This window comes from Conger conger, chromosome 19 (genome assembly GCF_963514075.1).
Source record: "Conger conger chromosome 19, fConCon1.1, whole genome shotgun sequence".
NCBI classification, from domain to species: Eukaryota; Metazoa; Chordata; class Actinopteri; order Anguilliformes; family Congridae; genus Conger; species Conger conger.
Genome location: NC_083778.1, coordinates 10,477,719 through 10,500,335, shown reverse-complemented (window position 1 = coordinate 10,500,335; position 22,617 = coordinate 10,477,719). Strand labels below are relative to the sequence as shown.

The window sequence follows — 22,617 nt, the reverse complement described above, 5'->3', positions numbered from 1 at the left end:
AACTGCAGGTCAAAATAACCATGGGAATTCTGGGCTGCTCGTTATGTAAAGTGTGATCATCGGTGCTGGGAAGGGAAAGAATTAAAATGCTGTGCTGCAGTGAGCTACTGGTGCTAGCTGTGATGCATTCGTTGCCATTTGTGTATGGAGTAACAAGGTTTTCTATTGCTACACATTTGCAGCAGCATTAGCATTTAGACTTAAGACATTAAGTCTTTGTATTGTGAATAAAGACTAAAGAGCACAGTGTCGTGTTTATTTTTTTATTGTAATTGACATTGACATTTTAACATCACTTGAACAGCTTGTGTGAATGCTCACAGACTGTAAATAATTACATTATTTCACTACTATGAAAAGGAAACCTCCGGAAAGCATATTGATTACGATGATAAAACTTTATTGAGGATATAATTCAAATAAAATGCACAAATACCTTTGCTCTAAACCACAACATGGGTAAATAAAACCTTAAAACAGTTAAGCATAGTAGGCTTCCAAACACGATGACAAGGCATTTGAAAACTAAAACTTTTCAAATGCATTGTAGTGATTTTAACTATGAATCGAACCAAAAGAACCCTCCAATAATGTACACACAAAAACCTGAAGACAAATAACCTTTCCGCAGGAAATAAGACCCATGTGAAAAGCAGTATACATGATATGAACGCATAAAATGTTTTGCCCAAACTGTTTTCTCTTAAATTATGGCCGGTGATTTGTGCTCGTTTCCTTTAAGAACAAACCTTCTGTGTGTGAGTGCTGAGATTAAGCACTGTTCCTGTTCACTCGGAAGACTGCAATTAATGATTTTATGTCAAGTCACAGTTAATGTTAACTCAACCTTTTTCAGGTTTCTTATCCGTAAACCACTTGCTTTCCAGAAGCGTGCCTTTTCAGTCACTGAACTTTCTTCTGCATGACTTTGATCTTGGCAGGCAAGATCTTCAGATTCAAGTAATTATTTATTTCAAAGAAGTAAAACAATGGAAAGAGTTTCCCTGTGAGAGTGTATCTACAACCAGTTTGGAAAGTTTTATTGCCGTAGACATCAAAAAATGACAGAGTCTTTTCATCGCAGTCCAGGAGCACTCTTATCAAAAGCATTCCCCTGCGTACAGATTTTTCACTTATTTGGACATAACCACCACAGTGACGTACTGTACAGACATGGTGTTCATCATTACTCCATCTCTCTTTTTGACACTCCTCGGCAATACCTATATCTATAAAAGTATATCGGTGAAATTCAACATCCCACTGGTGTTTCCCTGAGCTGAATCCTTGTGAGCCAAAAAGAGTATTGGCATTTGTGGAATATGCTTTGCTTGATGTGACACTGGTCAGATCCTTAGAGAATATAAGGAAGGGTCCGGCTGTGTTGGGGTCCAGAATAACAGGAGCTGAGACAAGAGACATGTCGAAATAAAAGCTCAATTAACAGAACGATCTTGACTCTTTCCAGCTGGACATCAAAAATAATCTGTCCTTTATCATTAAATCGCCTCACACTTGCATACCACACTCACTGTGCTTCACCATTCCCGTCATCGTCTGCCAGACTTGGAACTTCAGGTTGCCCAGGTGTTTGGCCACATCGATTAGCACTCCCGAGACATCTGGGTCCTGCACTGTGCACTGAGTCCTGCAGTAATATTCAGGAGTCAGAGCTGCTGTTGGCTTTACATCAATGTGATGCATAGGAAGAATGGAAAGTAAAGGGTTTTGACTCACTGTTTCATTGTTGCATTGTAATTCTGAAATGAACACATGAAATAATTAGACCCTGATGCCAACCTTTATCAGAAAAACCTCAACAAAAATGGCAGGAAGATATAATTCTCCGACTACATTCTACAGCTCGAAGCGTGTGTGTACTTTGTGATTTCTCTTTCTATTGAATCATATTCCTAAGATTCTACCTGTACTCCGCCTCCTATATGCCAAGTGTGTAAAATAACATTTTGATTTGTATCTTGCTTTTTCTCTGACCTGCAGGAATGAAACATCATCTTTGCCCATCTCCTGCTCTATGGCTTTGACTGTGGTTGAAAGGGCCTTCATCTTTCTGACCACTTCCTCCATCTTCCTGCTCAGAGTCTGGCTCCTCTGTGTCTCCTCCGCTCTGAGGGCTGCGATCCTGGCTGCCTCCTCTTGGTGCAAGAACTGGTGCAGCTCCTGAAACTCCTCTTTGATCTGCTTCTCTGTTTGCTGAACCTGGCTCTGAAACATTTTAACTTAATCGTTTTTCTCAGTTACTTGAAAACAGTTAGGAGAAGGGGGGGCAGCTTTTTTTCTTCAAAAAATTGAATTTGCTTTTGTAAATATAGTTATATGCTTTCAATTGTATGTTAGACTGAGTTATATTTAGTAGGAATAAATGAGTCCAATGTGCAAAACATAGGCATTATTCTCAATCAGTAATAAAGAGAATATTGAATTAGATGAAGCATAAATATATTTTGGTGCTTTTAATTGATATTGCTACAGTTAATATATGTTTTGTGCATCTTATTGCATTTAGCTAATCGTGTGTTATTGAATGGAATGCAGTTTTCAAAAACTGCAATTAAGAAACTGAGAAGAAATATATATTTACAGGTACTCATTATTTTGTTATACTTTAAAAAGCCACAACACTTTCACATACTGTACCTTGATGTGATGCAGTTTTTGATCTCTAGTTTCACTGATCTTTTTAAAGTTTTCCAGCTTCTCCTGTAAGGGCTTCAGGGCCGCCTGCATCCTCATCTGTAATATCAACATTACAATTCACCAGCTAAATAGTGTGTCCAATCAGCCTAACCTGCATGTCTTTGGACTGTGGGAGGAAACCCACGCAAACACAGGGAGAACATGCAAACTCCACACAGAGAGGCCCCGGCCGACGGGGATTCGAACCCAGGACCTCCTTGCACACAGGGCTGGCCGCTTGCTGTGAGGCGGCAGTGCTACCCACTGCACCGTCCGTGCCGCCCTATTTCCTGAACCCAATTTCCAAAATAAGCAATTATACACCAAGACAAGTGCAATCCCCATTCATTCCGACGTGTAGGCCTTGCTCACCTTATGGTCGTGCACTGCTACCTTTAAGTGACAGCATTTATGACGGTCGTGCAAATCCGGCACGCAGTCGGCGCATATCGGCTGTTTATCCACCAGACAGAAGAGCTTCAGTTTCTCGCCGTGCCGACCGCAGAGAGTCTCCGAGCCCCCTGCGACTTCCTGTTCCAGGTGGAACCGCTCACAGAGATTCTTCAAAGCCCGGTTAACAGGGGGCTCGGTCCCGGGGGGACACGCTCTCTGGCACAGCGGACATTTATGGAAGCCGGCTGTCCTGCACTGCTGCAGACAGTCCTTACACAAGCTGTGGCTACACGACAGGACAACAGGGCAGGTGAAGATGTCGTGGCACACTGGGCAGGAGACCTCGTCCACTGACACGGTAAAGTTGGCTGCCATTCTTTGCTTCCTTATCCGCTCCTCCAGATAGCAGCCTTACACTCCACAGGGCACTTTTAGTCAACCTCCTTCTGAATACACTGTTTCCCCATACTATAATTCTTACCTGATTCACGGTTTTCTTTTGCTCGTGTTTGTATTTTTCTGTACGAATGACTAAACACAATAAAGATGACTTCACGTCTGTACTCCTGCAAAGCTAGCCCCTGTATGCCACTGCTGAAAGGAAATGAAACCGAAAGAAAAAGTTTATTTCATGGAATGAGGTTTCCTGTTTCCTGTTTACAGGAAGTATTGCTATAAGGAAGGAGGGTGTTAACAACCAGTGAGTCTTGAGTAAGAAAAAGAAAAAAAAACACACGAACTACGCAGTTTAAATGTGACATTTAAGAGGCTACATAAATGTCCATTTTCTATTCGCCTCACGTCGCGGTCACGTTGTTGGTCACACACCATGACTGGTGACTCGCTGTGAATGAGAGAGAGAGGTGGCAGCGATAAGGAATTAAGTTAAAATGTCGGTCCTTCGCTTGTTAATATTGCAGTTTGCGAAATAATCCAGGAGAGGGCGCTCTAACACAAGCTCCAGGCCATGCAGCGGAGCAAGCGCCCAACGCACCTGTCATTAATTGTTAATTGCGTCGGCAACGCTTCGACGGTGCCTTTGCGTAACCTGCACACATTTTCTCCTACAAAGGTATGCATTCATGTGTACAAAAACATGCTTCAAGAATGTAATTAGTTGATACTGTTTAAAATGGCATTGGTTAATCGATAAGCAGACTGAATAGATAATAGCCTATAACCTGCAAGTCCCGTGCTCAACAAGAATTAAACGTTGTGTATGTTCTGAAGCTCTCCATGTTTATGAATCCTGATTGACCGAACTGGCTGTATAACGTGGCTAACGTCTTTTTATGTAGAAATGAATATCGTCGTAAAACGTAAGATCTAAATGGCTGTAAGATTGTAATTATAGGAGAGTGGTGATAACAGGACAGTGGTAACAATAGTGAAGTGATAGCATTGAGTTGTAAAATCACAATAGAACATAATGGAACCCAGTGATCTCACGGGTGAAACAGAAGAAAACAGAAGAACCATATCATTCACATATATCTGCCTTATTTCTCATTTGATAGAATCAGAATATGACAACATGTTTGGAAACTATAATACATTGTATTCATTTAACTAATATTACAAGCATCATATATGGCCTGGGACCTCCCCCAGCAGAAGTTAGGTAGGAGGGGAACATTCATTTAGCATTTGTGAAACACATTTATGTATGCACATTTCAGTTCTGTGTGTGTGTGTGTGTGTGTGTGTGTGTGTGTGGGTGGGTGGGTGGGGGTATGCGCACAGAAATAAAACTCCATGTCTTCTGTGCAGGTGATGGATGTCCAGCGTGAGATTGCTCAGCCCCATGGATATTGTAAGTTGACGATGGTCATTGTTCCTGCACGTGACAGTGAATTGTTTTGAATTTTAAAAGTGACATCCAAAATCGAAATTGAGGAAAAAAGTAAATATAAGACATTTTAAATCACAAGCACCAAGACATGCTCACAATCAGCACAGACAAGCGCTCCTGTTTGTAGATTTGTGTGCGTCACCACCCTAATCCAGTTGTATTAGCCCATACACGATATCTATTCAGAGAGCCTTTCTGTAACCAGCAGAACAACAGGAACTCAACAACAAGGCCCCACCAACCACTGCTATCCACTTGTACATCTTTATTTTTCTTTCATACTTTCTTGACTATACTGAATTCACATGTCTCACAGTCTTACTCACCCGCACACAATCACATATACAGTGTAGAAAGACGAATGCACATTACACACGCGCACACACACAAGCACTGTAGCTGTCCCCTGACTTTCTGGTTATTTAAAGTGCAGAGTAATATGGAGAGAATTTAATGATTATTGTGATTGGTGTTGTGCAATCATTTTGTTTGTAATGTTTGGAAAATATAAGGTTTGGTTTCTTGTGATCTTGTGTAGTAGCGACACCTACTGTTCAAATGTGTAAGTTCCTTTGCATAGACAGCATACTGTGGTCACGTGAGTCAGTTGCGTTAATTGAGAGTACTGTGGATTGGTCGAAACATTCGAGAACGGCAGAGATGTTGTTTTGTAAATGAAAAGCAAGAGAAACGAAGAGCAAAGAAGAGAGGGTGTGAAAGTGAATGTAACTACTCCTTGAGTTTGGTCACAAGGCGCACACGTTTTTCACGGTGTTTGCCGACGAAAGAAAACAATAAAACTTCAGACGTGAACATCAGTCGATGCGTGGGTGTCTGTGCTAAAGAAAAGGACCTTTGGGAGCAGTTATAGTGAAAAACGTAGCCATCGGAGTGACGAGATTCGCCAGCGTTCCTGCAAAGATAGAGCAAGGCCTGCGTGCGTCCCTTCAAAGACTCCATCATCGTACTCCACGTGGAAGATCTGCCTGCATATCCCACCATTCTTTGACGCGATCGCCCAAATCCAGCGCGGAGGTGGAACCAAAGTGCAATAAGACGACGGTGCTGCAGCTGCCAAGGACAGCCACAAGGTGGCAACGTTGTGACTCCTTTGGACAATAACATAGCAATAAGTCACCTTTGGGATACCAGGTCAGACTGTATCTTCTAAGTCTGGAAATAGTGTTCTTTCTTAGTTGATATAATAATATTTCTTGCAGAAAATGAAAATTGCATTTTGATAATTTTGTAAGTTGATCGAATGTGTGTAGCCTGTTTAATAATTGATAGTGTGTATTTCCCTGTTTGCTTTTCATCATTAATATTTCAATAGTATTGTTTCAAAGTAGTTAAGCAAAAAAAAAAAAAATGTACCAAAATAGGCCTGCATCAGAAACTGGTACACTAGAGCAAATAATTCTGTCTCTAGAAGTTGAGAAGGCACAATTGGAGGAGAAATTAGAAACTGAAATGGAAGAAACAGAAAAACAAAAAATAGAAGACCGCATAGGTGAAATTTATGCAGATCTTGAAGTACAAAGAGTAGGGCTCCAGAAGTCATCATCTCAGGTTGAACAAGAGGTGAGGCGATCAGAAAGGGTGAGACGCCCAACAGAAAAAATGCTGGAGTTCAAAAAGGAAGAGATAACAAAAAAGGAAAGAAAGTTTATGCTGACATATGTAAACTTCAAAGCAGAGGTTCAGTTAATAAGATCTAAACTTAAAGAAGAACACGCTAAAACTGAGTTAAGTGAAATGATCATAGCTGTAGAAAATTATGAGTCAGAACTAAAACAAGTATATGAGTCTTTGCGTGCACTGACTGTCCCATCCCAAGATATAAGAAGGAAAATGGATAGCTGCACCTCAGTTACTACTGAAATAACTGCACTTCTGAAAAGGCGTTACACAGAAGCTGGTAGCAAGGAGTTTGATGCAGTGGCTGCTAAAGAGGAGCTCCGCCAGTTACTCCAAAGAGAAGATGCTAGGTCAGTTTATGGATCAACTGTGTCAAGAGCTGGGCATAGTAGTCAGCAAGGAAGCTATGTGTCAGTAAAGAAGACAGAAGTAGCGGCACGTTTGGCATCAAAACGTGCTGAATTAAACAGGGAAAGAGAAATCTCCACCCAGAAGAAGGAGGTGCTAGCCCAGCAAGAGAGGTTAAAAATGCTGGAAGATCGAAGGGACCTTGAAGCCATAGAGGCTGAATACAAGGTGTATGTTGAAGAGGAATCAAAATGGAATGCTGAAATAGGAAATACTGAAGTAAAAATCACTTTGCCTCCAAGTCAGCTTCCGAAGCAGCATAGCAGCACTCCATGCGCCCAAGTTCCCCAAAGTGCTCCAGTCCCTCCTTGCTTTGGAAGCAAACCAGAGCCAAAGGCAAATGACACCTCACTGGTTGAAGCATTAAAAGAATCCCTGGCAATGACTAGACTTCCAGCACCAGAGCCATTCATGTTCACTGGCGACCCACTTAAATACACTGAATGGAGCACCTGTTTCAAAGCTTTAATCGAAACAAGCTGTACAAACCAAGCGCATAGACTGTTCTATTCGAAAAAATACATAGGTGGGGAAGCACTTTGTGTGTTAGAAGGAACATTTTATAGAAGTGATGAGGAAGCGTACACACAGGCTTGGGATGCCCTGAACAAACGCTATGGCCACTCTTTCGTAGTCCAAAGAGCATTCCGGGGAAAGCTGAATAGCTGGCCAAAAATTGGTCCAAGAGAATCTATTAAACTAAGGGAGTTTAGTGATTTCCTCATCTCCTGCAAGAATGCAATGCCCCATGTACTAGGTCTAAAGATTTTAGATGATTGTGAAGAAAATCAAAAGCTACTACAGAAACTTCCTGACTGGGCAACAACCAGATGGAACCGGTATGTCACTAAAGCACTGGATGAAGGGAAGCTATATCCAGGTTTCGAGGAATTCTCAGACTTCGTGGCAGAGGAGGCACGCATTGCATGCAATCCGATTTCCTCCCTTCATGCACTAAAATATTCAGATGAAAAACTTGGGAGGGAACAGAAGCGCCTCAAAGCCAGCGCCCTGGTGACATCAACCATGGTGTCTCAAAAAACAAAACCCACTACAAAGAACTCAAGTGCATCAGAACGTGACAAGGGTTCCAAAACCAGTCCTCTGGCCACTCAAAATAAAAGGCAAATAGAATGTATCTGTTGTCAACAAGATCACTTCATATATAAATGTGAAAAATTTGCAGCAATGCCTCTGGAGGAAAAGAAACAATTTGTCTTTAACAACAACATGTGCTTTGGTTGCCTCAGAGTCGGCCATATCTCTAAAAACTGTCGAAACAGAGCCACTTGCAATATTTGCAAGCGGAGCCATCCCTCTCCGCTTCATGAAGAACGTCATAAAGAAGAAAGAGCAGCAGCACCACCAACTGAGGAAAGAGCTTCCACTCTCAGCGTGAGAGTGGACAATAGTGATCGTACTTCAATGATTGTTCCGGTGTGGCTCTCTTGTGCAACAAAAAACAGCCCAGAAACCTTGGTGTATGCATTACTGGACACACAGAGCAGTAATACATTTATTGACCAAGAAGTGTGTAGAAAAATGCAAGCAGACACAGAACCTGTAAAATTGAAGTTGTCAACAATGACTGACAGGGGTTCAATAGTCAACTGTCAAAGAGTGGTGGGACTAAAAGTGAGAGGGTACCTTTCACAAGAGTGCATTGAGTTACCACCAGTGTACACTCGAGAATACATCCCACTGGATCAAAATAGCATTCCCAGTTGTGAAACAGCGAAAGAGTGGAGCCACCTTCGCAGGATAACAGAAGAGATGCCAGATCTATTGAACTGTCCTGTAGGACTCCTAATTGGCTATGATTGCGCAAGGGCCCTGAAACCAAAACAGGTGATATCAGGGGAAGAGTATGATCCATACGCAGTCAAGACTGATTTAGGCTGGAGTATAGTGGGATCCAAAACACCTCGTACTAGTTCAAAGCACGTCACAGGGTTTTGCCATCGCGTCTCTGTGAAAGAGCTTCCGCCTATTACACCTGCCTCTGTGATTAAGGCATTGGAAACAGATTTTCTGGACACAAACCCAAGAGAAAGGAACATATCCCAAGAAGATATTCAGTTTCTACAGCTACTGAATGGGAAAGTTCAACACAATGAGGAAGGACATCTGGAAATGCCCCTGCCCTTCAGAGAGCGTCCACAGCTTCCGAACAACAAGCAGCTCGCTATAGCCCGATTGAAACACCTCAAAAGAAAACTAGAGAAAAGTCCCAAGTACAAAGAGGACTATGTGAAATTCATCAACAGTGTCTTCAAAGATGGTGATGCAGAAGAAGTAAAGATCTCACCGAAAGAGGGCAATACATGGTACATTCCACACCACGGGGTGTACCATCCTAGGAAGCCAGAAAAAATCAGTCGTATTTGACTGCTCCGCCAGATACCTTGACACCTCTCTAAATGATCACCTACTCACAGGACCTGACTTAACTAATGCTCTGACTGGGGTGCTGTGTAGATTTCGTGAGCACCAAATTGCAATCATTTGCGATGTGGAAAAGATGTTTCACCGCTTCCATGTTAGCCCAGAAGATAGGGATTTCATGAGGTTCCTGTGGTGGGAAAATGGGAACACAGAAATAGAGCCCAAGGAATATTGCATGCGAGTGCACATCTTTGGAGCCGCATCCTCTCCAGGATATGCCAACTATGGCATGAAATATCTGGCCAGTAAATATGAAAAGGACTACCCACTGGCAGCGAGCTTCATTCGAAAGAATTTCTATGTGGATGATGGGCTTATCAGCGTAGAAACAGTTGAGAAAGCCAAGCAGCTAGTCAAAGAAGCACAAGAAATGTGTGCGAAGGGAAAGCTACGCTTGCACAAATTTGTGTCCCACAGCAGAGAAGTCTTGGATGCGATTCCAGAGAGTGAATGTGCCAGCGTTGTGAAGGATGTAGATCTGAACTACAACGAGCTTCCAATGCAGAGTGTACTGGGGGTAAAGTGGAACATAGAGACAGATGCGTTCTCATTCAATGTTATCCTTAATGAAAAGGCAGCCACACGACGAGGAATCCTATCAACAGTCGCCAGCGTGTATGACCCATTAGGATTTCTCTCTCCCTACATCTTGAATGGGAAAAGACTGCTTCAAGAGATGTGCAAGCGGGGAGTTAGTTGGGATGATCCTCTCCCTCCTGAACTACAGCCAAAATGGGAAACATGGCTCCATGACTTGGAGAATCTACATAAAATCCAAATACCAAGATGCTTCATTCCTAAGAACCTTGGCACAATCCAAAACATTGAGCTGCATCATTTCTCAGATGCTAGCAATAACGGTTATGGGCAATGCTCATACATCAGGATTGTTGCTGATGAACAAGTGCATTGTGCACTGGTCATGGGCAAGGCCAGAGTGGCACCCATAAATGTTGTCACCATACCACGCCTCGAGCTCACTGCAGCTACAGTCTCTGCTGCGGTAAGCAACACTCTTAGAGAAGAGCTCGAACTGAAAATAGATCGGGAGTTTTTCTGGACAGATTCACAGGTAGTGCTCGGGTATATCAAGAACGAAGCCCGGCGCTTTCATGTGTTTGTCGCTAACCATGTCCAGAGAATCAGAGAGACAACAGATCCAAGTCAATGGTTCTACGTTGAAACAAGTCAAAATCCTGCAGACCATGCATCTAGGGGTCTCACGGTGGCAGAGCTCATGGATTCAAATTGGCTCATAGGACCTGAGTTCTTATGGGAACGAGAGATTGTCACGAACCAAAAATCCCCAGAGCTTCTTGTAGGGGACCCAGAGGTAAAAGTCCTGAAAACAGAAGCCTCTGAAACAGACAGCTTCCTTGAAAGGTTGTCAAGATTCTCAGATTGGAATACAGCCCTCAACGTTACCGCTCGGATTCAAAGACTGGCACATAAAGACCGGTCAGGGCCTATTAGTGTAGAGGAAAGAAGACTAGCCGCTCTTGCGCTCATCAAGGCAGCACAAAGAGAAGCCTTTGAGGAAGAGCTGAAATGGCTTAGTCACAAATCTGATAAACTGCCAAAAACCCACAAGATACACCAACTTGATCCCATCCTTGAAAATGGTCTGCTCAGGGTTGGAGGGCGGTTGAGAAGATCTTCCGCATCACTTGAGTTGAAACATCCAGTGATCCTTCCTAAGGAAGCTATCGTCACACAACTCATACTTGATCACTGTCACAAGAAAACTCAGCACCAAGGCCGAGGGCAAACGTTGAACGAACTCAGGGCCAGCGGATATTGGATAGTAGGTGCCAGCAAGGTAGTGGCCAAGCATATCAAATCTTGTGTCACTTGTAGAAAGGTGCGTAGACCGATCGAAGAACAACGTATGGCAGACCTGCCTGTTGACCGAGTAGAGCCCTCACCCCCATTCTCATACACCGGAATTGACTGCTTCGGTCCCTTCTACACAAAACAGGGTCGGAAAGAATACAAGCGATATGGTCTGTTATTCACATGTTTAAGCTCTAGAGCCATCCACATAGAAATGTTGGAGGATCTCACGACTGACGCATTTTTAAATGCTTTGAGATGCTTCATAGCAATCAGAGGAGCGGTAAGACAGATCCGATCTGACCAAGGGACGAATTTCGTTGGGGCAAGGAATGAGCTAGAGAAAGGTCTTAGGGAACTAGACAAAGAGAGGATCTCTACCTATCTTGCAAGAAAACAATGTGACTTCCTTATGAATGTTCCTGACGCAAGCCACATGGGAGGTGTTTGGGAGCGCCAAATACGGACAGTAAGGAGCGTGATGAGCTCTGTCCTGGCACAAGCTACTGGAAGACTAGATTGCACCTCATTGAGAACATTCTTTTACGAGGCTATGTCGATCGTGAATAATCGTCCGCTCACCACAAACACAATCAGTGACCCCAAGAGTGTTGAACCTTTAACACCTAACCATTTACTCACAATGAAGACCTCTGTGCCTCTTCCGCCTCCTGGAAAGTTTGTTAGAGAAGATTTGTATGCCAGGAAAAGGTGGCGGAGAGTGCAATACCTGACAGAGCAATTCTGGAGCAGATGGCGTAAAGAATACCTGGCCAATGTGAGCCTCAGACAACGGTGGCATACACCCAGAAGAAATGTAGAAGTAGGGGATGTAGTAGTTGTCAAGGAGGACAATGTTCCTAGAAATGAGTGGAAACTATCCAGAGTCGTTGAGACAAGCGAAGATGATGATGGTCTCGTGAGAAAAGTTAAAATCCAAGTAGGGCAAAGTAACCTAGGAAAGAAAGGTGAACGCCTGACGCAACCATCCTTTCTTGAGCGTCCAGTTCAAAAACTAGTGGTTCTAGTGGAGAATAGTTCCTAAACTATCATTAAAATAGTACCAAAAGATGGATGTCTAAATGTTTATGTTAAGGTTAATTGACAGCTTATGGTAAAATTACAAGATTTAATCATTCTGTTCACATAAATCTTTGTAATTTTGGTGGCAGTGTAGCTGTCCCCTGACTTTCTGGTTATTTAAAGTGCAGAGTAATATGGAGAGAATTTAATGATTATTGTGATTGGTGTTGTGCAATCATTTTGTTTGTAATGTTTGGAAAATATAAGGTTTGGTTTCTTGTGATCTTGTGTAGTAGCGACACCTACTGTTCAAATGTGTAAGTTCCTTTGCATAGACAGCATACTGTGGTCACGTGAGTCAGTTGCGTTAATTGAGAGTACTGTGGATTGGTCGAAACATTCGAGAACGGCAGAGATGTTGTTTTGTAAATGAAAAGCAAGAGAAACGAAGAGCAAAGAAGAGAGGGTGTGAAAGTGAATGTAACTACTCCTTGAGTTTGGTCACAAGGCGCACACGTTTTTCACGGTGTTTGCCGACGAAAGAAAACAATAAAACTTCAGACGTGAACATCAGTCGATGCGTGGGTGTCTGTGCTAAAGAAAAGGACCTTTGGGAGCAGTTATAAGCACAAACACAGTTTCTTGTACAGTGAGTTACAGACATCCTGTTAGCCCTATTTTCCCCATAGTTCATTCGGTAACATCCCTCCCTCTCGCTCTTGGTATTTTCAGTAATGTGAATGTCATATCAGATGAAACCGAACTCCTTATCGATGCACGGTTCTTATGTAGATCATACAATGTGTGTAGATTCTCATTGCATCTCCGTTATGTTCTAAATGTGCTTTTGATTCAAACGGACAGTTTGTAGGCATACAAATGTGTGTGCGTTTATATTGCACGTACGGTATATAGGTAGTCATTTAGCCCATCAAGCTCTTGAACCTGTAGCTGCAGTTCTATAAAATTTTATAAGAGAATATATATTTTTCTAATCAGTGCGACATACACGCGCCTCCGTTCATCGACCCGAGCGAATGTCCTTGTACTGGCGGAGGAGGAGTCGTTTGAAGGTCTTTTTGAAGGTGGCGTTGCAGAGGGCGTAGCAGGCCGGGTTGACGGTGCTGTTGCACAGCCAGTAGCCCATGGTCCAGGCGGCATCGGGGATGCAGCTGGAGCAGATGGTGTTGAGGAGCACCATGACGTTGTAGGGCGTCCACGTCACCACGAAGGCCACCAGGTGACAAGGCAGCCGCCGCCCAGGAGGAAGGCGGCGGCGTCGTCGCTGGAGAAGAAGGTGACACGCACCATCATGGCCATCCTGGTGGCCTTCGTGGTGACTTGGACGCCCTACAACGTCATGGCGCTCCTCAACACCATCTGCTCCAGCTGCATCCCTCATGGGGTAGCTGAGCGGCTTGGTGACGCAGAAGTAGCGGTCGAAGCTGATGATGAGGAGGTTCATCACGGAGGCGTTGCTCACCACATAGTCCAGGGCCAGCCACAGGTCGCACACCACGGGCCCCAGGGGCCAGTAGCCAATCACGATGTAGACCGTGTACAGGTTCATGGAACTCATGCCGATGATGAGGTCTGCGCAAGCCAGGCTGACGAGGAAGTAGTTGTTGATGGTCTGCAGGCTCCTGTTGACTATGATTGAAAGCATGACCAGGATGTTCCCAATGATGGTGACCAGACTGAGAGAGCCTGCAACCAGGACTATGAAGGCCGCCTCCACCGGCAGGTAGGGGGGCCCGGGCAGCAGGGCGGAAGTGCCGTTGTCCTCCGAGGCGTTGGAGATGTTGGAGAAGGTGGAGAGGGCAACGATGTCCGTGTTCAACTCCATCTGTAAGTCGACTGAGTCACTATGGATAAAAGCGTCAGCCAAATGACGTAATGAACTGCAGGTCAAAATAACCATGGGAATTCTGGGCTGCTCGTTATGTAAAGTGTGATCATTGGTGCTGGGAAGGGAAAGAATGAAAATGCTGTGCTGCAGTGAGCTACTGGTGCTAGCTGTGATGCATTCGTTGCCATTTGTGTATGGAGTAACAAGGTTTTCTATTGCTACACATTTGCAGCAGCATTAGCATTTAGACTTAAGACATTAAGTCTGTGTATTGTGAATAAAGACTAAAGAGCACGGTGTCATGTTTATTTTTTAATTATTGTAATTGACATTGACATTTTAACATCACTGGAACAGCTTGTGTGAATGCTCACGGACTGTAAATAATTAAATTATTTCACTATTATGAAAAGGAAACCTCCGGAAAGCATATTGATTACGATAATAATAACTTTATTGAGGATATAATTCAAATAAAATGCACGAATACCTTTGCTCTAAACCACAACATGGGTAAATAAAACCTTAAAATAGTTAAGCATAGTAAGCTTCCTAACACGATGACAATGCATTTGAAAACAAAAACTTTTCAAGTGCATTGTAGTGATTTTAACTATAACTCGAACCAAAAGAACCCTCCAATAATGTACACACAAACCTTTCCCCTAAAAATAAGACCCATGTGAAAAGCACTGTACATGATATGAACACAAAAAATGTTTTGCCCAAACTGTTTTCTCAAACTATGGCTGGTGATTTGTGCTTGTTTCCTTTAAGAACAAACCTCCGTTCATTGATAATTGACCTGGACGGAGTGCTGAGATTAAGCACTGTTCCTGTTCACTCAGAAGACTGCAATTAATGATTTTATGTCAAGTTACAGTTCATGTTAACTCAACCTTTTTCAGGTTTCTCATCTGTAAACCACTTGCTTTGCATAAGCGTGGCTTTTCAGTCACTGAACTTTCTTCTGCATGACTTTGATCTTGGCAGGCAAGATCTTCAGATTCACGTCCTCATATACTACATAAAAGTAAAACAATGGAAAGAGTTTCCCTGTGAGAGTGTATCTACAACCAGTTTTGAAAGTTTCATTGCCGTAGACGTCAAAAAATGACAGAGTCTTTTCATCGCAGTCCAGGAGCACTCTTATCAAAAGCATTCCCCTGCGTATAGATTTTTCATTTATTGGGTCACAACCACCATAGTAACGTACTGTACAGACATGGTGTTTATCATTACTCCATCTCTCTTTTTGACACTCCTCGGCAATACCTAAATATACAGCAGCATTTCGGTGAAATTCAACATCCCACTGGTGTTTCCCTGAGCTGAATCCTTGTGAGCCAAAAAGAGTGGCATCCATGGGATATGCTTTGCTTAATGTGACACTGGTCAGATCCTTAGAGAATATAAATAAGGGTCCGGCTGTGTTGGGGTCCAGAATAACGGGAGCTGAGACAAGAGACATGTAGAAATAAAAGCTCAATCAACAGAATGATCTTGACTCTTTCCAGCTGTGCATCGAAAACAATCTGTCCTTTATCATTAAATCGCCTCACACTTGTACACCACACTCACTGTGTGACTAATTATAGGAGAGTGGTGATAATGGGGGATTGGCGTGTGATAACAGGACAGTGGTAACAGTAGTGAAGTGATAGCATTGAGTTGTAAAATCACAATAGAACATAATGGAACCCAGTGACCTCACGGCGTGAAACAGAAGAACCATATCATTCACATATATCTGCTTTATTTCTCATTTGATAGAAGAATCAGAATATGACAACATGTTTGGAAACTATAATACATTGTATTCATTTAACTAATATTACAAGCATCATATATGGCCTGGGACCTCCCCCAGCAGAAGTTAGGTAGGAGGGGAACATTCATTTAGCATTTGTGAAACACATTTATGTATGCACATTTCAATTCTGTGTGTGTGTGTGTGTGTGTGTGGGTGGGTGGGGGTATGCGCACAGAAATAAAACTCCATGTCTTCTGTGCAGGTGATGGATATCCAGCGTGAGATTGCTCAGCCCCATGGATATTGTAAGTTGACGATGGTCATTGTTCCTGCACATGACAATGAATCGTTTTGAATTTTAAAAGTGACATCCAAAATCGAAGTTGAGGAAAAAAGTAAATATAAGACATTTTAAATCACAAGCACCAAGACGTGCTCACAATCAGCACAGACAAGCGCTCCTGTTTGTAGATTTGTGTGCGTCACCACCCTAATCCAGTTGTATTAGCCCATACATGATATCTGTATTCAGAGAGCCTTTCTGTAACCAGCAGAACAACAGGAAATCAACAACAAAGCCCCACCAACCACTGCTATCCGCTTGTACATCTTTATTTTTCTTTCATACTTTCTTGACTATACTGAATTCACATGTCTCACAGTCTTACTCTCCCGCACACTATCACATATACAGTGTACACAGACGAATGCACATTACACACGTGCGCACACACAAGCACAAACACAGTTTCTTGTACAATGAGTTTCAGACATCCTGTTAGCCCTATTTTCCCCATAGTTCATTCGGTAACATCCCTCCCTCTCACTGGTGCATCAGTAAAATAGTTTCACCTATCATATATGACTTCTTGGTATTTTCAGTAAGGTGAATATCATATCAGATGAAACCAAACTCCTTATCGATGCACAGTTTTTATGTTGATCATACAATGTGTGTAGATTCTCATTGCATCTCCGTTATGTTCTACATGTGCTTTTGATTCAAACGGACAGTTTGTAGGCATACAAATGTGTGTGTGTTTATATTGCACGTACGGTATATAGGTAGTCATTTAGCCCATCAAGCTCTTGAACCTGTAGCTGCAGTTCTATAAAATTTTTTAAGAGAATATATATATTTTTCAGTGCGACATACATGCGCCTCCGTTCATCGACCCGAGCGAATGTCCTTGTACTGGCGGAGGAGGAGTCGTTTGAAGGTCTTTTTGAAGGTGGCGTTGCAGAGGGCGTAGCAGGCCGGGTTGACGGTGCTGTTGATGTAGCACAGCCAGTAGCCCATGGTCCAGGCGGCTTTGGGGATGCAGGTGGGGCAGACGGTGTTGAGGAGCACCATGACGTTGTAGGGCGTCCATGTCACCACGAAGGCCACCAGGATGGCCATGATGGTGCGCGTCACCTTCTTCTCCCGCGACGACGCCGCCGCCTTCCTCCTGGGCGGCGGCTGCCTCGTCACCGTGGCGACGGTGTGGGGGCGGGCATGCCCTTCGGAGCGCGCCCGGTCGCCCCGGTGCGATTCGGAAGTCTCCGCCTCCGTGCCCCCGGCCCCGCCCCCCCCGTCCCGGCTCCAGTCCGTGCCCTGGGTTTCCTCGTTGTCTTCGTCTTCGGGCGTGGGGAGGCAGCTCTTCGGCCCCGACGGCTCGCAGTTCCCCGTCTTCACGCGGCTCCTGCTGGCCCTGGAGATGTGCCAGTACAGGACCGACATGATGCCCACGGGCAGGTAGAAGGCGGCGATGGCTGTGCTGAAGGTGATGGTGGCGTTGGAGAGGAACTGGACGGAGCAATCCCTTTCCGACACGGTGCGCGCCCCCACGATGAACTGCCAGAACAGGATGGCCGGCGCCCACAGCAGGAAGGACAGCACCCAGGCCGCCGCGATCATCATGCCCGCCATCTTGGTGGTCCTCCTCATGGGGTAGCTGAGCGGCTTGGTGACGCAGAAGTAGCGGTCGAAGCTGATGATGAGGAGGTTCATCACGGAGGCGTTGCTCACCACATAGTCCAGGGCCAGCCACAGGTCGCACACCACGGGCCCCAGGGGCCAGTAGCCAATCACGATGTAGACCGTGTACAGGTTCATGGAACTCACGCCGATGATGAGGTCTGCGCAAGCCAGGCTGACGAGGAAGTAGTTGTTGATGGTCTGCAGGCTCCTGTTGACTATGATTGAAAGCATGACCAGGATGTTCCCAATGATGGTGACCAGACTGAGAGAGCCTGCAACCAGGACTATGAAGGCCGCCTCCACTGGCAGGTAGGGGGGCCCAGTCAGCAGGGCGGAAGTGCCGTTGTTCTCCGAGGCGTTGGAGATGTTGGAGAAGGTGGAGAGGGCAACAATGTCAGTGTTCAAGTAAGTTGACTGTAAGTCGCTTTGGATAAAAGCGTCAGCCAAGTGACGTAATGAACTGCAGGTCAAAATAACCATGGATAATTCTGGGCTGCTCGTTATGTAAAGTGTGATCATTGGTGCTGGGAAGGGACAGAATGAAAATGCTGTGCTGCAGTGAGCTACTGGTGCTAGCTGTGATGCATTCGTTGCCATTTGTGTATGGAGTAACAAGGTTTTCTATTGCTACACATTTGCAGCAGCATTAGCATTTAGACTTAAGACATTAAGTCTGTGTTTTGTGAATAAAGACTAAAGAGCACGGTGTCGTGTTTATTTTTTAATTATTGTAATTGACATTTTAACATCACTTGAACAGCTTGTGTGAATGCTCACGGACTGTAAATAATTCAATTATTTCACTATTATGAAAAGGAAACCTCCGGAAAGCATATTGATTACGATGATAAAACTTTATTGAGGATATAATTCAAATAAAATGCACGAATACCTTTGCTCTAAACCACAACATAAATAAATAAAACCTTAAAACAGTTAAGCATAGTAGGCTTCCTAACACGATGACAATGCATTTGAAAACTAAAACTTTTCAAGTGCATTGTAGTGATTTTAACTATAAGTCGAAATCAAAAGAACCCTCCAATAATGTACACACAAATAACCTTTCCCCTAAAAATAAGACCCGTGTGAAAAGCACTACATGATATGAACACATAAAATGTTTTGCCCAAACTGTTTTCTCTTAAACTATGGCTGGTGCTCGGTTCCTTTAAGAACAAACCTTCGTTCATTGATAATTTACCCGGATGGAGGGCTGAGATTAAGCACGGTTCCTGTTAAGCACGGTTCCTCCTCAGAAGACTGCAACTAATGATTTTGTGTCAAGTCACAGTTAATGTTAACTCAACCTTTTTCAGGTTTCTCATCCGTAAACCACTTGCTTTGAAGAAGCGTGGCTTTTCAGTCACTGTACTTTCTGCATGACTTTGATCTTGGCAGGCAAGATCTTCAGATTCAAGTCATCAATTACTTCATAAAAGTAAAACAATGGAAAGAGTTTCCCTGTGAGAGTGTATCTCTTACCATTTGCGAAGGTTTTATTGCCGTAGACGTCAAAAAATGACAGAGTCTTTTCATTGCAGTCCAGGAGCACTCTTATCTTAAGCATTCCCCTGAGTACAGATTTTTCTTCTATTACGTGACAACCACCACAGTAACGTACTGTACAGACATGGCGTTCATCTTTACTCCATCTCTGTTTTTGACACTCCTCAGCAATACCTATATCTATAAAAGTATGTTCGTGAAATTCAACATCCCACTGGTGTTTCCCTGAGCTGAATCCTTGTGAGCCAAAAAGAGTATTGGGATCCGCGCACGTGAAGCGTGCTTCGCTTGATGTGACACTGGTCAGATCCTTAGAGAATATAAGGAAGGGTCCGGCTGTGTTGGGGTCCAGAATAACAGGAGCTGAGACAAGAGACATGTAGAAATAAAAGCTCAATTAACAGAATGATCTTGACTCTTTCCAGCTGTGCATCAAAAACAATCTGTCCTTTATCATTAAATCGCCTCACACTTGCACACCACACTCACTGTGCTTCACCATTCCCGTCATCGTCTGCCAGACTTGGAACTTCAGGTTGCCCAGGTGTTTGGCCACATCGATTAGCACTCCCGAGACATCTGGGTCCTGCACTGTGCACTGAGTCCTGCAGTAATATTCAGGAGTCAGAGCTGCTGTTGGCTTTACATCAATGTGATGCATTGGAAGAATGGAAAGTAAAGGGTTTTGACTCACTGTTTCATTGTTGCATAGTAATTCTGAAATGAACACATGAAATAATTAGACCCTGATGCCAACCTTTATCAGAAAAACCTCAACAAAAATGGCAGGAAGATATAATTCTCCGACTACATTCTACAGCTCGAAGCGTGTGTGTACTTTGTGATTTCTCTTTCTATTGAATCATATTCCTAAGATTCTACCTGTACTCCGCCTCCTATATGCCAAGTGTGTAAAATAACATTTTGATTTGTATCTTGCTTTTTCTCTGACCTGCAGGAATGAAACATCATCTTTGCCCATCTCCTGCTCTATGGCTTTGACTGTGGTTGAAAGGGCCTTCATCTTTCTGACCACTTCCTCCATCTTCCTGCTCAGAGTCTGGCTCCTCTGTGTCTCCTCCGCTCTGAGGGCTGCGATCCTGGCTGCCTCCTCTTGGTGCAAGAACTGGTGCAGCTCCTGAAACTCCTCTTTGATCTGCTTCTCTGTTTGCTGAACCTGGCTCTGAAACATTTTAACTTAATCGTTTTTCTCAGTTACTTGAAAACAGTTAGGAGAAGGGGGGGCAGCTTTTTTTCTTCAAAAAATTTAATTTGCTTTTGTAAATATAGTTATATGCTTTCAATTGTATGTTAGACTGAGTTATATTTAGTAGGAATAAATGAGTCCAATGTGCAAAACATATGCATTATTCTCAATCAGTAATAAAGAGAATATTGAATTAGATGAAGCATAAATATATTTTGGTGCTTTTAATTGATATTGCTACAGTTAATATATGTTTTGTGCATCTTATTGCATTTAGCTAATCGTGTGTTATTGAATGGAATGCAGTTTTCAAAAACTGCAATTAAGAAACTGAGAAGAAATATATATTTACAGGTACTTATTATTTTGTTTATACTTTAAAAAGCCACAACACTTTCACATACTGTACCTTGATGTGATGCAGTTTTTGATCTCTAGTTTCACTGATCTTTTTAAAGTTTTCCAGCTTCTCCTGTAAGGGCTTCAGGGCCGCCTGCATCCTCATCTGTAATATCAACATTACAATTCACCAGCTAAATAGTGTGTCCAATCAGCCTAACCTGCATGTCTTTGGACTGTGGGAGGAAACCCACGCAAACACAGGGAGAACATGCAAACTCCACACAGGGAGGCCCCGCCTGACGGGGATTCGAACCCAGGACCTCCTTGCACACAGGGCTGGCCCCTTGCTGTGAGGCGGCAGTGCTACCCACTGCACCGTCCGTGCCGCCCTATTTCCTGAACCCAATTTCCAAAATAAGCAATTATACACCAAGACGAGCGCAATCCCCATTCATTCAGACGTGTAGGCCTTGCTCACCTTATGGTCGTGCACTGCTACCTTTAAGTGACAGCATTCATGACGGTCGTGCAAATCCGGCACGCAGTCGGCGCATATCGGCTGTTTATCCACCAGACAGAAGAGCTTCAGTTTCTCGCCGTGCCGACCGCAGAGAGTCTCCGAGCCCCCTGCGACTTCCTGTTCCAGGTGGAACCGCTCACAGAGATTCTTCAAAGCCAGGTTAACAGGGGGCTCGGTCCCGGGGGGACACGCTCTCTGGCACAGCGGACATTTATGGAAGCCGGCTGTCCTGCACTGCTGCAGACAGTCCTTACACAAGCTGTGGCTACACGACAGGACAACAGGGCAGGTGAAGATGTCGTGGCACACTGGGCAGGAGACCTCGTCCACTGACACGGTAAAGTTGGCTGCCATTCTTTGCTTCCTTATCCGCTCCTCCAGATAGCAGCCTTACATTCCACAGGGCACTTTTAGTCAACCTCCTTCTGAATACACTGTTTCCCCAGACTATAATTCTTACCTGATTCACGGTTTTCTTTTGCTCGTGTTTGTATTTTTCTGTACGAATGACTAAACACAATAAAGATGAGTTCACGTCTGTACTCCTGCAAAGCTAGCCCCTCTATGCCACTGCTGAAAGGAAATGAAACCGAAAGAAAAAGTTTATTTCATGGAATGAGGTTTCCTGTTTCCTGTTTACAGGAAGTATTGCTATAAGGAAGGAGGGTGTTAACAACCAGTGAGTCTTGAGTAAGAAAAAGAAAAAAAAACACACGAACTACGCAGTTTAAATGTGACATTTAAGAGGCTACATAAATGTCCATTTTCTATTCGCCTCACGTCGCGGTCACGTTGTTGGTCACACACCATGACTGGTGACTCGCTGTGAATGAGAGAGAGAGGTGGCAGCGATAAGGAATTAAGTTAAAATGTCGGTCCTTCGCTTGTTAATATTGCAGTTTGCAAAATAATCCAGGAGATGGCGCTCTAACACAAGCTCCAGGCCATGCAGCGGAGCAAGCGCCCAACGCACCTGTCATTAATTGTTAATTGCGTCGGCAACGCTTCGACGGTGCCTTTGCGTAACCTGCACACATTTTCTCCTACAAAGGTATGCATTCATGTGTACAAAAACATGCTTCAAGAATGTAATTAGTTGATACTGTTTAAAATGGCATTGGTTAATCGATAAGCAGACTGAATAGATAATAGCCTATAACCTGCAAGTCCCGTGCTCAACAAGAA

At 43.8% G+C, this 22,617-nt stretch overlaps 4 protein-coding genes across 5 annotated transcripts; all 4 read right to left on the bottom strand.

Annotated features, from left to right (window-relative positions):
* Window positions 1–249: 249 nt before the first annotated feature.
* On the bottom strand, window positions 250–3,664 carry LOC133119009 (E3 ubiquitin-protein ligase TRIM35-like). Of its 2 annotated transcripts, XM_061229368.1 has the most exons (6): window positions 3,070–3,664; window positions 2,659–2,754; window positions 1,996–2,226; window positions 1,738–1,760; window positions 1,533–1,648; window positions 250–1,406 (listed from the first exon to the last, which is right to left on the bottom strand). In XM_061229368.1, the coding sequence occupies exons 1-6, from the start codon at window positions 3,463–3,465 to the stop codon at window positions 904–906; spliced, it is 1,365 nt and encodes a 454-aa protein (XP_061085352.1). In that variant the 5' UTR covers window positions 3,466–3,664; the 3' UTR covers window positions 250–903. The 2 variants fall into 2 exon arrangements, with proteins under 2 accessions (XP_061085352.1, XP_061085353.1); XM_061229369.1 differs by having other exon boundaries at window positions 1,533–1,760.
* Window positions 3,665–17,059: 13,395 nt separating this feature from the next.
* On the bottom strand, window positions 17,060–18,169 carry LOC133119268 (muscarinic acetylcholine receptor M4-like). Its single transcript, XM_061229796.1, has one exon. It carries the CDS (start codon window positions 18,083–18,085, stop codon window positions 17,060–17,062), a length of 1,026 nt encoding a protein of 341 aa, XP_061085780.1. The 5' UTR covers window positions 18,086–18,169.
* A 1,029-nt stretch (window positions 18,170–19,198) lies between these two features.
* Window positions 19,199–20,066, bottom strand: LOC133119012 (E3 ubiquitin-protein ligase TRIM35-like). Its single transcript, XM_061229373.1, has 3 exons — window positions 20,058–20,066; window positions 19,853–19,968; window positions 19,199–19,726 (listed from the first exon to the last, which is right to left on the bottom strand). Exons 1-3 carry the CDS (start codon window positions 20,063–20,065, stop codon window positions 19,221–19,223), a joined length of 630 nt encoding a protein of 209 aa, XP_061085357.1. The 5' UTR covers window position 20,066; the 3' UTR covers window positions 19,199–19,220.
* Window positions 20,067–20,116: 50 nt separating this feature from the next.
* LOC133119010 (E3 ubiquitin-protein ligase TRIM35-like) lies at window positions 20,117–21,834 on the bottom strand. Its single transcript, XM_061229371.1, has 3 exons — window positions 21,391–21,834; window positions 20,980–21,075; window positions 20,117–20,546 (listed from the first exon to the last, which is right to left on the bottom strand). Exons 1-3 carry the CDS (start codon window positions 21,784–21,786, stop codon window positions 20,226–20,228), a joined length of 813 nt encoding a protein of 270 aa, XP_061085355.1. The 5' UTR covers window positions 21,787–21,834; the 3' UTR covers window positions 20,117–20,225.
* Window positions 21,835–22,617: the final 783 nt, after the last annotated feature.